The 15,444-nt window shown below is 44.0% G+C and overlaps 1 protein-coding gene across 2 annotated transcripts in view; it reads left to right on the top strand.

Annotated features, from left to right (window-relative positions):
- The window catches only part of CCDC178 (coiled-coil domain containing 178), a 1,232,457-nt gene that overhangs the window by 388,744 nt on the left and 828,269 nt on the right, over window positions 1–15,444 (top strand). For both annotated transcript variants that reach the window (XM_086966951.1, XM_086966950.1), the window contains exon 12: window positions 670–806. In XM_086966951.1, coding sequence (XP_086823077.1) covers window positions 670–806 — 137 coding nt within the window. The remainder of the gene's footprint in view (window positions 1–669; window positions 807–15,444) is intronic.

Below are 15,444 nucleotides of genomic sequence, written 5' to 3'. Positions count from 1 at the left end.
CAAACCCTGGTGTCCTCATGCACAGTTACTGATCGGTGACTCTTGGTACCCTTTATCTTATATCATTGTTTATGGCAAATGTTCCAGAGTGGTCAATGTTTCCTTAACTTTATTACGTAGATTTGTAGAAATATTTCTAGCAGTCAGATTCACGGACAGAAAGATAACATGTTCCCCAATACAAGCAGGGACATCATCAATGATCAAAGAATGAACTGAAATATCAGTGCATCATAATATTGTAATACACAAAATATTCTTGATCAAATGACATGGCACCTTCCTATAAACTATCCAAAGAACTACATGGAGACCTTGCTCCAACCCCAGTTTCAAGCACTTTTTTGAAGAATTACAGAAATGTGTTGATAAGAGTAGATCCAGAGTGTCAAAGGGTTGATTCTTCCACATACTGCTTCTTGCACCTTTCTTACAGTTCCCTCGATACTCATTTAGTGATGCCTTAGGCTGGAGATGTCGACGACCTATCAGGAATGTGTTCTGCTTGTTACTAGAATGATAAACCACTGAAAGACACCTGTCTTGAAAATGTTTGCAACAAGTATAATTGTCTGCTTGTTTGTTTTTTTAAGGTTCACTGCTGCAGTTTCCTGTCATGTTTGAAGAATCACCCCCATATTTTCTAAACTTTCCGTGTCTCTTTTATAGAAAGAAAAATGTCATTCTCAAATTTTAGAATTGGAGATGGAATTTCACAACAAACTTCACACCCTGCGAGATTTGCAAGGCACAGTTAAAGAACTGGTGATTGCAAATGAAGACCTGGAACAAAAAACCAAAGACAGGTATTTATGCATTGGTGTAACTTAGTTTGTATATCAACAATATTGATCTGTATTTTGTGTAGCACTCGCTACTGCACTTTTTCTGTTTTATAATTCCATGAATAGATAGTGCTTATTATATGAACCTCTGTAGGATGAAAAAACGGTGGCTCTTCCCTCTGTAACTAAAGGAAGAACTGCTTCAAAATCCATTGTGCCGGTTTCCAGGAAAGTTTGTCGGGATTAGATGAGAATTTTGTAAAGGTGGTTGTTCCTTTTTTAGGTTGAGCATGAGCCAGCGCGCAAGCGCTGCTCTGCAAAGAGCTCTGGTAGTTCACTATGGAGAGAAGCTTCACCCACTCCCCTGCCCTCATTTTTTATTGGCTTGTGTGTTTGTCCTTTGTAAATGCTGTCTTCTGATTCATTATGAGGCTTGTTAGTCCCTCCTTAGTACAGCCATGTCGTCATTTGTATCCTCTCATGGTTACTGGCCCCTTTACTTGGTTGTTACATGGGGCGTGTACTATTTCCTTTATTAGCTTTCTCCATTAGGCAGACGACGTGCTTCACTTACATTTAGCGGCCAGTCCCGCTTTCACTTTTGAAACAGCCTGGATAATGCTGCAGCAGGGGCAGCTGGTGCGCGGAATGCCAGTGGTGGACCACTTCCTCTCCTCAGCCGAGCTGGGACAGTGTTGTGGGGCTGCCACAGAGGAGCTGCTGCTTTGTCCAGTGGGCAGCATGGAACCTGGTCCTCTGAGCTGCCTGAGATCGTCCGGGTGGTGCTTCTCCGCTGGAAGTCAAAGGGTAAACTTCAGGGCCCGAGTCTCATGAAGTAGCTGGAGTGGGAGCCTGCCACAGGGGACAGACCAGGTAAATGTGGAGTGTGTAGAGGGGCACAATTAGCATCACACAGCTTTTCAAACAACATAGGGTGATGTGGGATCTAGAATCACGCAACACAACATGTTTTGGTGCCTTCTACCCCTCCTCCACCCTCCCTCCTGTTGTCTGTGCCTTCTTTTTCCCTCCCCTCCCTCCCTCCTTCTGGCCTTGCCTTCCTCTCTGCTCCTCCACCCCCACCCGCCCGCCCTCCTGTTATCCGTGCCTTCTTCCCCAGCCCTCGCTCCCTACCGTTGTCTGTGCCTTCTCCCCCCGGCCCCCTCCTGTTGTCCGTGATGCCAAGTTGCCAACCATTTGCAATGCAGTAGGTCTTGTGTACATTGGAGACCTATTGCATTGCAAATGCTTGCCTGCTTTGCATACATATCATTGAATCTGCATATGTTCCCATAAGTCTTGCCGTTGGAGCTGCGGACAGTCCCTTGAGATTTACACACACACTGGGACTCGGGGACGTCTGATTTGTTGTTGTCCACGTGCAGCCGGCACTCCAGGTGCTTGCCACACTTACCGTAGAAGGGGTTGGCGATGTCCAGGTCACAGATCTGACCTTCCACATTGCCACACTCAGGGCAGCAGCCACACTCATCTAACACCGCCACAGCCAGGCACTCGGTGGGTGTGGGGCAGAGTTCCCCGGCACATTCTCCACAGCTGTCCTCTGCCCACAGTAGCCTTAGCCAGCCTGTGTGGTGGAAGGGGGATACTCTGAGAGCTCTGTAGGGTGATTTCCATAATTAGAAGTGCCACCAGAGGCTTCATCTCAAGGAGGCAATGAGCAGAAATCCAATAGCTGTGTAGTGTAGATAGCAGCACACAAGGGCATCACAAGTTGGTTTTCAATTCTGTGAAAATAAGTGCCTTTATATTTGGGCTATAAATCAGCATGAGACTACGGACCTGGAGCTGATATATCGAACTCACCAAAAGCTCAGAGTTCTCATCTCAAAGAAAATGAAGACATGACTTTTGAGTTCAAAATATTCGCTGCTGACAGCAGGGCTGGCACTCAGGGAAACGCTATTTGCTCAAAATGAGCCAACTTAGCAAGCAGTTCTATTAAACAGACTTTTTCAACTAGCAGTGCAAGCGCTGGGGCTTTATATAAATACGATGTATGTGTTGTTTTGTTTGTATGTACTTTTATGATTTTAATTAATTGAATAAAGTGTTTTTGACTGACTGACTGACTGACTGACTGACTAAATACGATGTAAAAGGGGGTCTGATTTATTCAGGTTTACAAATGCCTTTAGGAGGTGCAGTTAAGTGGTGAGTTTGGCCCACTATGAATGATAAAAGGGGCTGGACACATATTGCAAACAAATGAATCACATCAACTTCCAGCAACTTCCAGCAAATGAAGGGAATGCAGATTCCTTCCAGTGATTCTGATACAGTAGATGGTTCTCTATTGCATTAATTCATTAGTTAGTAAATGCTGCTCTATAAGTGTTACTTGACGGTAACAGCAGTTAATTATACCTTTGCTTTGACTATCTTTCAGTGGCACTTTGAGTGATGCTATTGTTATGTTCAGGCCTCCACATGGGGGCTGGGTAGGACTGTCCGGCTTTATACATTTTAAAATGGCTGCCCCATCTGCCTTTGGCAGGTGTTGCGCTCTTTGCAAGGATGGACTGATCATTCTGCCACTCTGACATTTCACAATTAGCCTACAAGTTAGGGGGATTCTTTTAGTGTCTGATGGGGTGCCATGGTGCAACAATGCCCCCTTCTCCCATTCTAGTACTTGCTTCCCATCGTATGATGCTGGTATGAACATTTTGGCCATGGCTGAAGTTAGTTTCCAGTTCAGACCTGGCTCCAGAGGAATGTACCGGGGATGTTGATGAATGGAGGGAAAGGCTAATCACATGTGGTAATTAATTACAGAGCATGGTCATTCTAGAAACTAATTTTGGGTTGCAAAAATGCCCCTAGTTCAAATTGGCCTATTCAAGGCAGTGTTTCAATAGATCCCAATTCAAGATTGCCCAAACTGAAAACAACCTTCAGCAGTTTGTATGACATCACTAGTCCGATTAATGGACCTTCCTCCAGAGTGGAGTTGTCTGACAACTTGTTGCATTACCAGAGAACTTGGGATATAAAACCAAGCAGCCAGATTGAACCTCCCGTTATATAATACATGTCGAGCCAACCTTCCAAATGCTCCACTAGATTTCAATGGAATCCATACTGAATTTTAATATGCTCTATAGTATGCACCAAGCTCATTAAGGGTAAAGGGCCTGTATACCTCTAACAACTGATTTAAGGCTATGCACCAGCCAGGAACCTGTGGTTTACTGCATCACATCTAATCAGACAAGGCATCCTCAGACGTCTTAACCACGGCAGATATCCTTGAAAGCCTTAGTCCCTGCAACACCCTTAGCCCTCATCAACACCGAAATATAACTACTTTCAACTGATGAAGATCCTGCACACCAATCTTTTACAAGCAGAGTTCAACAAGAACCAACTGCAGGAAGTGAAGTCATCAAACAATGCCATTCCTAGGACTTTCCTTTTATCTGGCTGAACTCTAACCACCTTAACCAGGTTGTATTTGTTTTTTCCTTTGATTCTTCACTCCGAGGCATCTGACATGTGTAGATTAGGGTCTGGGACTGTATAAGACTTACATTAAATAAAATAAAAAATCTTCCACTTTAACCATACTTACGCAGACCTTTCATGAGTCTTCCTTTAAGTTCCTCCAAGTTAATAAGATCATGGCATCTAGGCAGCCAAACACTTAAAGAATATCCATGTCTCTGTCTCTCTCTGCTCCATGAACCTCTGTAGGTTGGCACTGGCTTTATGATGCCTCTGAGGGACTATTCTGAATTCATAAAACCCTGACCGGGGAGGGGGTAAATAAACAAAGTCTACTCACTTTCTTCTTCACCCACGAAGATCTACTAGCAACCATTCCCAAGAAGTGACACGAACAACCAGTGGGCTGTCAATGGCATAATTTACTTACTGCTTTCATTTACTGGGATCTATGACAGAATTTCGACAGACAGAATTTCGACCTACACAAATATCGGCGTAATTATATCGATAGCAAAAATATCGACGCCCTATGTACAACATGGTAAGTACCAAAATATCGAAAAATTAATATCGATGTTAAAAATATCGTTGTTAAATATATCGATTTTTTTTAAATTTAAAATAACATTAAAAAACTGTAAATAATACTTATTAATTACTTAAACATATTTAAATATATGTAATAATTGTTAAAAAAAATAATAATACATATTTAATAAAAAAATAAAATGATAAATCATATATAATATATAATTACTTAACAATAATTACTATTCCCACTCCAGTGGGTGCAACAGTAGGGAAAACTGACCCTGAACACTAAAAATACCCCTTTACCCAAAAACCTAAAACTGACCCTGAACCCTAAAAATACCCCTTTACCCATAAACTGAAAACTGACCCTGAACCCTAAAAATACCCCTTTACCAAAGAACTGAAAACTGACCCTGAACCCTAAAAATACCCCTTTACCAAAGAACTGAAAACTGACCCTGAACCCAAAAAATACCCCTTTACCCAAAAACTGAAAACTGACCCTGAACCCTAAAAATACCCCTTTACCCAAAAACTGAAAACTGACCCTGAACCCTAAAAATACCCCTTTACCAAAGAACTGAAAACTGACCCTGAACCCTAAAAATACCCCTTTACCCAAAAACTGAAAACTGACCCTGAACCCTAAAAATACCCCTTTACCCAAAAACAGAAAACTGACCCTAAACCCTAAAAATACCCCTTTACCCAAAAACTGAAAACTGACCCTGAACCCTAAAAATACCCCTTTACCCAAAAACTGAAAACTGACCTTGAACCCTAAAAATACCCCTTTACCCAAAAACTGAAAACTGACCCTGAACCCTAAAAATACCCCTTTACACAAAAACTGAAAACTGACCCTGAACCCTAAAAATACCCCTTTACCCAAAATTAATTAATATTACAAATAAATTACTTCCCACCCTATTCCCCTATAAACCCACAACCCGCTCCAGTAGTAAAACATATAATTTAGTTAAAAATATACATAAATTATCAATTAATTAATCAATTAATCAATTAAAATAAATCATTGCCAATTAATATTTAATTGCAAAATAAATTAATCATTGACAAATAATTATTTAAGTACAAATAAATTACTTCCCACCCTATTCCCCTATAAACCCACAACCCGCTGTGGTAGTAAAACATATAATTTAGTTAAAAATATACATAAATTATCAATTAATTAATCAATTAATCAATTAAAATAAATCATTGCCAATTAATATTTAATTGCAAAATAAATTAATCATTGAAAAATAATTATTTAATTACAAATAAATTACTTCCCACCCTATTCCCCTATAAACCCACAACCCGCTGTGGTAGTAAAACATATTATTTACTTTTATATATTTTTAAATTATAAAAACATATTAAACACATATTATAACAATTAATTTAAATACTTAACTAATATTTCTAACACATATTAGTAAATCGAAATTACTTACATCGATATATATGCTATCGATATTAGTAATTTCGATATTACTTACCTTAGGGTCGATATTCTGGCCATCGATATTCTGGACATCGATATTCTGTCCCATCGATATTAGCAACTCGATATAAGTGTAGGTCGAAATTAAGAACTCGATATTTTGACTGTTTACCCATTTACTGGTCTAGGAGAGAGTGGTTCTGATGTGTCCGGATTTACATGTGCATACAGACTTCTTACCTTCAACAAGACACTTCTTTTGGTGAGGTGTGGGGACTTCAGGATTCAGGATGATCCTAGCGGATTTTATCTCCTCCTGATGTCTTCTCACATCTTCAGTGTTTGCAAGAAACCTTGAACTTGTTATTTTGGAGTCATCACCCTGCATGTAAATTTGACATTCTTCGCACTTCTAGCTTGAGCACTCCCAGATATTTCATGTGCATGATGGTTTTGATCCAATACCCCTTTCAACAAAATATCGAGTTGATATCTATGGTTTTGGTAAAATCAGACTTTATAACTGTCATAATACGTACCCCAAGAGAAGCCCATTAAAAAAACAGACATTGGCACATCTATTCCACCCAGTTGAAGCCACTCTTCTGCTGATCTCTTTGCTTTCTCTCACCTAGGAACTTAGTGATACTTGCCAGTTCAAACATGTCACAGAATGTATTGTCTTTGAAAGTTTTAAACTACTACTCAAGGATGACGGAATTAGATGAACATCTATTGTATTCAGTTATGGTATGTTATGTTAAGATGAATTTGTCAAGCGCACTTACACCATAGGTCTCTTGGCGCTGTTCCTACACTAGCAGCTGCGAGAATCCTGATTAATCAGTTTGACAAAAAAGCCAGGTTTTTAAGGCCTTTCTGAATCCCAAAAGACTGTCACAGTACAGGACTGAGAGTGGGAATGAGTTCCAGAGCCGGGGGCCAAGTAGGCAAACCTACTCCCGCCTAGTCGTTTTAATTTGATTGATGGAATAGACAAAAGATTAAGATGGGCGGAATGAAGATTGCGTGTGGGGACGTGTCTCGTGATGAAGCTGTTAAGAAATTTAGGGCTAGTGCAATGCAAAGCCTTGAAAATTATACATCCCGACTTGAACGCAGAGCGTTGCGCCATAGGTAGCCAATGTAGGGTGCGCAGTAACATCCTGGCAGACTGCCATCTCGGCTGCCTGTAGATCAATCTCGCCGCCTGATTCTGAATTATTTGTAGGCGGTTGACCAGGCCTAAGGGAAGGCCGGTGTAGAAAGAGTTGGAAAAATCAAGCCGGGAGAGTACCAGCGCAATCACCACCTGGATCAAGGCTTGATGAGACAACAGGTAGGAGATCTTTCTTATTTTACGTAGTTGGAACAGAGAGGAAGAGATCACAGTGCCCACATGACCCCTGAGGGAAGGATCGGAATCTATGGTCACTCCAAGAATTTTCACTGATGGGGACGGAACAGGAGGGGAGCCTACTTCGTCCGGCCAGAAGTGAGGTCCACAACTAATAAGACTCATCCCAGGCAACACCAATTCGGTTTTCCCGGGATTAAGCTTCAGTTGGTTCTGATCCATCCAACCTTGAATATGCAGCATTGTAGCTTGAAATTCAGCGGCTGCATTTTGGGAGTCTAGCTTAAAGACACACTGAAGGTCATCAGCATAATTAAATACTGTTGTATTCCTAGCCTTGAGTGAGTGAATCAAGGGGCGGATATACAGATTGAACAGCAGTGGGGATAAGGATGAACCCTGAGGAACTCCACATGTGGTAGTCAGGTTAGGGGCCGTATAACTCCCAAGACGCACCGCCTGGGTTCTACCTGTTAAGAAGGATTTTATCCACCCAACTGCTGTTCTCCGGATTCCTGCTTGTTTGACACAGTGCATTAAGATGTTATGATTGACCGTGTCGAACGCGGCCGACAGATCTAACAGCACGAGTGCCTGCGGGGTTCCCTTGTCAGCGTTAGCTCTTAGTGTATCCATCACCGCCAGGATTACCGATTCTGTAGAGTGGGCAGGCCGGAAGCTGGCTTGGTTCGGTTCTAGATAGTTGGAGTTTTCAATAAACTTAGAAAGGCATCTAGCCACATGGGCCTCCAATATTTTTGAAAGGTAGGGAAGAAGCGAAATCGGGCCATAGTTGGCAGAGACGGAGGGATCTGCTCCTGGTTTCTTGAGCAGGGGGAGTAATACGGCCTTTTTAAGAGCCGTAGGTACTTCTCCTTTACTCGGAGATTCATTAAGAAGGGGTAGGAGGCTGTGCGGTAAGGCCGAGAATACTTCCCTCAAAATAGCGGGGAGACAGCAGTCTTTGGGAGAGCCCGACTTGACTCGAGACATTAGTTCAAGTAGGATGTCAGGACCAATTTCCATGAGTTGATCTATGATAAAGGGATTATCAGGGTTAACCCCTGGGAGTTCCTCATGCGCTACCGAGGGGATACTCGCCCTGATGATTTCAATTTTTTCCACAAAGAAGCTGTTCAGTGCATTACACCGCTCTTGAGTAGGGACCAAACAAGGGGTGATTCTGTCTTCGCTACTGAGGTCATTAACAATCCTGAAGATTTCTTTAGATTTATTAGGAGCAGCGAGCACCTTTGTGGAAAAGTATAGGGTCTTCACAGCCAATAGGGCTTTCTTGTATTCCCTGGGAGCAGTGAGATAAAGTTGTATTTCATCACTGGCGTAACTATGCCTCCACTTCCTTTCTGACTGACGCAGAAGTAGTTTTTGTGATTTCAGGTCAGAAGTGAACCATTTATGGGCTTCGGCCTGTCTCGCCCGGGAGAATTTAATAAGAGGGGCATGGATGTCACTAGCCGCTAGTAACCAGTTAGAGATACCCTTTTCCATAGAGTCGACATTAGCATTAGTGTCAACAGAAGGGAGGGAGCTAGCTAAAGTAGCCATGAATTCCTGAGTAGCAAGTGTTTTCCATTTTCTAGTCATGCCTCCCCCGACCTTCAATGGCTTAACCCTTCCATTAAAAGTAACTGTAAATTTGATTAAATGGTGATTCGACCAAGTGCATGGGGAGATGAGCGGGGGTGACAGTTCGATATTATACTACCATATTTGATCCAAGATATGGCCTTTTCTGTGCGTGGGAGCCGAGATATGTTGGACCAAGTTTAGGTTAGAAAGCGTTTCGGTCAGTTCTGCCGACTGAGTCCCTCCCCCTTCGTCATTGAACCAGTAATTCAAGTCTCCAATGAGCATGACTCTAACGTGGTTCATTGTGAGGTTGGCTATCTGTTCACTAAGAGAAAGGGGAAATGAGGGCATAGACTGGGCAGGGCGATACATGAGTACCAACGCCAGAGATTCAGAATTTGTATCAAAGTTGATGACCATATTCTCAGCAGCAGGGAGGATCAAAGAGTTCAACTTGTTGAACTTATGGCATTTATTTATAATGGCAGCAACTCCCCCTCCCGTCTTCCCTGCCGGCCTATTGACTGATAGAATGTAATAATCAGCGGGAAGTGCAGCTAAGATGTCGGGGGTGGAGTCGGAAGTGAGCCAAGTCTCAGAGAGCAGCAGGACGTTGGGTTTCACTGACGTCAACAGTAAAAAAATATCAAGTTGATGCCTCACCAGCGAGCGGGTATTAAGATACATGACCCGAAGGGAAGTCGAGTTAGGTTTAGTTGGCGACTCCACGGTTTCAGATGAAGGAGCAGGGTAATCTACCTGTTTGTGGGAGATACCGTGCATCCTAATCCGGTCCATGATATCCAATGGTAGCCCGGATTCATATTGCTCAAGAGATCTAAGCTCATCTGAGCAATAAGCCATAATTTGACCAGGGTTTGTGGCCCCTGGGCCCGGGCTGGCGTGGACAGGCGCAGACAGGCTTGCGTTTGGCGCGCCCGCTGCGTGCGTCCGCTACGCTCCTGCGTACTTATGCACATATGTGCGTGCTCTGACCCCGCCTTTAAGCTCCGCCCCGCTCTGGCTGATTGGCTAAGGCCGCTGGGAGGGTGTCAGGCAGTGTAACAATTCAATTCTAGTGCCCCACGTGATTCGGTAAGTGAGTTTTAAAAACACAATATTTATTTATTTTATTTTATTTTAATTTCTTATATCGCGCAGGAATCAATCCCATAAGGGTATCTCCGCGCTTTGCCAGCCAAGACGTTGTCGTGATCTTCAGGTGCATTTAATGGGACTGAAATGCTTCCTGAAAGAGGAGTGTTTTCAGGGCCTTTCTAAAGGCCAGATGATTGGTGTTCAGCCTCATTTCTGTGGGAAGTTTATTCCATAGGGCAGGCCCAACCGACGAAAATGCTCGGTCTCCCTGTCTCGCTCTTTTTGTTGCAGGGGGTTTCAGGAGTGCTTGGTTGCTTGAACGAAGTGAACGGCTAGGTTGGTACAGTTCAACAGATTGGGAGAGATATTTAGGGCCATCCCCATATAAGCATTTGTGGACCGTGCAGCATATTTTGAAACTGATACGCTGCCGTATCGGGAGCCAGTGTAGCTCCATCAACAAAGGCTTAGAAGGAGTCCTAGCTGGCGCACCCATGACCAGCCTAGCCGCCGTATTCTGGACCACCTGCAAACGACCTACTGCGTCAGCGTTTGCTAGCGTCAGCAGGCCGTTGCAGTAGTCTAGGCGGCTAGTAACCAGAGCCTGCACGAGTGTCTTCCTGTAAGTATCAGGAAGATAAGGAAATACTCGTCTTAGGAGGCCAATGGTGTAAAAGCATAGTCCTGCAATATGATTGGTATGCTCCTTGAGCGTCAATTTTTGGTCAATCTTAACCCCTAGATTTTTGACATGAGGCTTAGGTGTGGGGACTGGGCCCAAGTCCAGCGGCCACCATTCAGGAGACCAGAGAAGGCTCGCTCTGCCGAAGAGCATAACCTCAGTTTTTGCAACGTTACATTGGAGGCAATTTGCAGCCATCCAATGTGACACTGCCCTCATACCCTCAGCAAAATTTGCCTTGACCGTAGGATCAAGGGAGCTGAAAGGGTAGAGGAGCTGGGTGTCATCAGCGTAAGAAACTGGTATGAACCCATACTTCCGCACAATCTCAGCAAGGGGGGCCACATATACATTAAACAATGTAGGGCTGAGACATGAGCCTTGTGGCACCCCCTTTGTGAGCGCCTTCGAGGTGGAACAATAGGGGCCCAAGCTGACAGATTGCGATCTCCCGGAAAGGAAACTCTCCAGCCAAGACAGTGCTGAGCCTCCAATTCCCACTCCCTGCAGGCGGCTGAGAAGGATGTTATGGGACACGGTATCGAAGGCCGCAGACAGGTCCAACAGCACTAATATCATAGACCCTCCTCTATCCTGTGACATTTTGATCTTATCAGTCACAGATAGGAGGGCTGATTCAGTGCTGTGGTTGGGCCTGAACCCAGATTGTGATTGGTCCAGGCCCCCTGTCGCCTCGATAAATTTGGAAAGGATGGTATTGACGTGTTTCTCAGCCAGCTTGCTAATGAAAGGGAGAAGGGAGATAGGGCGAAGGTTGGAGAGTTCTGACCAGGGAAGAGTGGTGTTTTTTCGTATAGGGTTCACTACCGCTTCTTTCCAAGGTTGTGGAAGTTGTCCCTCGGCAAAGGAGAGATTTATAAGTTTCTGAATAGTGGGGCCTAGTGATTCCACCAAAGGGGAAATCATTTTTGCAGGGATCAGGTCAGTGGGGGAGCCAGTTTTCATGTTACCAATAAGGGTAGTTAGATCTTTTAAGGTAACTTCTGGAATTACATGGAACGTTTTGTCAGGGGTTGTTGGGGGGGAGAATCCTAGGGGCCAAGATCTCAGAAGGACCTGTGACTTTCATAATTTTCTTATATATCCCCTCAATTTTTTCTTCAAAGAACTGGGAGATATTATTGCAGAGTTCTTGAGTAAAAGCATCCGGACTCTCACATATTGCAGGATTGGTAAAAGTCTGTATGATTTTAAATAACTCTCGAGTGGAGTTACCTGCCTCAGTTATTTGGGAGGTAAGACTGACTTTCCTTGCTCTTTTAATATTTTTATAGTAGATGTTCATAGCTGTTAGATAACGATCTTTGTCTTCCTCCTTATGTGAACGTTTCCATAGTTTCTCCAGCTTCCTGCATCCCTGTTTTTCTATTTTAAGGGCCTCTGTGTACCATGCTTCCCTTTTAGCTATGGTAGGTTGTTTGACTGCTTTCTGGGGAGCCAAAACATTAATGGTTTCCATCAGTGAGGAGTCAAATTTTTTGAGAGCTGTCTCAATGTCATCAGAATCTGTAAAGACTGGCTGTTTCCAGACCTGAGTAAAGCCATCTGGAGTGACTTTGTGCCATGGCCTGCGTTTGATAGTTTGCATGATGGGGCGGTTAATGGGTTCAGGTAAATGAAGGAAAGAAAAATCTAACATTTTGTGGTCCGACCAATAGATATATTTAGGAGGGTGGCAATAGACATTAGGGAGAGTGGTAAAAATTAGGTCCAGAGTAGGCCACCTGTATGAGTGGGGCCATTATTACGGAGATGAAGGCCCAGCAAGGCAAGATCTGCCAGAAATGTGATAGTGTCAGGATGGTCTGCAACATCAGTATGAAAATTAAAGTCTCCCAGTAGGATAAAATTTTCATTCGTTTTCATGTGTGGGGCTAAAAATTCAGTCAAAGCTAGGGAAAACCCAGCATTAGATCCGGGCGGGCGATACACTAGTGCTCCTTTCCAGTGAACCTTAGGGCTAACTTTTAAATGAAAAATAATTATTTCCATAGTGGGTAACATTGCTTGTTCTAAAACCCTAATGTTCAGACTGTCTTTATAAACAATGGCGATCCCGCCTCCTACTTTCTCCATTCGATCTTGGCGGAGAATTTTATACCCCATAGGTATTCCCAAGGTGATAGTTGGAGTAGTGTGGGGTTTGAGCCATGTTTCAGTTATGAAACAGATCTCAGGCTTTATACTATGTATGGTGTCCCAAAGTTGCATATGATGCTTTGGGAGGGACCTCACATTAAGTAAAAAGCTTTTCCAGCCATCTGAAGAGACTTTATCAATGATAGGCTTCCCGATAATGATGTTACAGTGAGTAGCCTGAAAACCACATAGTAAACATGAAAACGGCCCTTCAGGGCAGACAGACAGTCTGTTGGTACATCTATGTATGTCCTGGGGTAGTAAGGCAAGGAGAGTATGCGCAGAATACCTTATAATGGGGGCAGCCGTGTCCATATTGTAGGGGCAAAGTAGCGGGCCCCTGGCCTCGTCCTGTCGCGGACGCGCGCAGACGGGCAGCTCTTTGGCGGGTCTTCGGCGGGGCTGCGCGCAATCGCTGCGCGCTCAGGGAGGTGCGAGGGCTAAGTAGCCCTGCGTACAACCACTAGAGCGCTAACCGCTCCTAGTGGGACCGGAAGTGGTGTTAAAGCCTGCTTCCCCCTTGCCAGAACGGGAGGTGGTAGGCGGAAACTAGCGCTTGGATTGCGCAGAGGAAGGAGCCCTGACACTAGTGATTGATGCAGTGAAGGTGTGAGGCAATGCGGAATTTCTGTCGATCAATTTTAAAAACACACAATGTTAATCACAATCAATTTTAAAATCATGTAGAAGTCTAGCTATATCTCGCTATGTCTACACACAGCAGCTTACGAGCAATTTTCAGCCAGCAAGCGGTATGGAGACTCTGCCACCATCTCCACCCGCAGCGAACTCCTCCGGTGCTCCGCCTAAGTAGCCCTGCGTACAACCACTAGAGCGCTAACCGCTCCTAGTGGGACCGGAATCCCAATAAAATTCCCACAATATTTCTATCACAGTTCAGTTTTCAGATTTTAATTAGCGCAAACTGAGAGGACCGCGCGGCAGCAAGCGTGTAGTAGCTGGCCCCTCACGTTGTTCCTCCTTTTAAGGTCTGACACCGCCTCTAAGCTCCGCCCCACTCTGGCTGATTGGCTAAGGCCGCTGGGAGGGTGTCAGGCAGTGTAACAATTCAATTCTAGTGCCCCACGCGATTCGGTAAGTGAGTTTTAAAAACACAATATTTCAATGCCAATAAAATTCCCACAGTATTTCTATCACAGTTCAGTTTTCAGATTTTAATTAGCGCAAACTGAGAGGACCGTGCGGCAGCGAGCGTGTAGTAGCTGGCCCCTCGCGTTGTTCCTCCTTTTAAGGTCTGACCCCGCCTCTAACTCCGCCCCGCTCTGGCTGATTGGCTAAGGCCGCTGGGAGGGTGTCAGGCAGTGTAACAATTCAATTCTAGTGCCCCACGCGATTCGGTAAGTGAGTTTTAAAAACACAATATTTCAATCCCAATAAAATTCCCACAGTATTTCTATCACAGTTCAGTTTTCCGATTTTAATTAGCGCAAACTGAGAGGACCGCGCGACAGCGAGCGTGTAGTATACATACCAACTTTGAATACTCTTATCTGGAAGTTTCAAAGGGAAAATTAAGGAGATATTGTAATCTATCAAATTCAGAATCAGAAGGAATGGTTTTGTAACAGCATAAAAATCACCATGTCTGTTTTTTTAGTCACTACAACTAGACCAATGCCTGAACTCAGCCCTATGTGTGGACCTCATCTATCCCTTTGTTTGCATTGCCTGGGCTCCTTTTGACTGGGGATTACTCTGGTGCTGCGGCGGTGCTGATGGGGACTGAGCTGAAGAGTTATTTTGTCTGGCATCACAAGGGTATGTGCACCGTGCCAGAGGAGCCTGTGACAACAGTGGAGAACCCCTTCTTGCTCCCCTCTCGCCCAACATCCAATGCGCAGCAGAGTCAAGATCCCTTACTCAGCTGCAGGCGTAGATGGACAACTTATAGATCATTCCGCATGGTAGCGGCCATTTTCTAGGTTGCCATGATTAAAGAACTGAAGCAGTGCTGGTCCTACTCTGCAGCACCTTCTGGCACACATTTGGTAGTTCTTATTTTATTTGTTCTTTGTCCCTTCTCTGTGATCTTTCTCCACAAGTTAACTTCCCTTAAAACCTCCTGTATCTAGTCCATTCCCATTTCCCCCATCACCCAATAAACTCAGCTCTCACTTCTAGAAGGAGACCTTTCATCTAAAACAAAATTAGACAGTAGACGCCATTTCTTGTTTTAGACAACTCGTAATGGAAGAGCAGAAACTTTGCCTGTCTTGTCCTCCCAAGAACTCTTGCCTTGGTCGTTGTGGGCACATTTTTGGGACACATCAGTCGACTCCAGATTACTTTAAGG

The sequence above is a fragment of the Lissotriton vulgaris genome, chromosome 4_1, assembly GCF_964263255.1.
Source record: "Lissotriton vulgaris chromosome 4_1, aLisVul1.2, whole genome shotgun sequence".
NCBI lineage: Eukaryota > Metazoa > Chordata > Amphibia > Caudata > Salamandridae > Lissotriton > Lissotriton vulgaris.
This window is presented reverse-complemented; position numbering and strand designations above follow the sequence as displayed.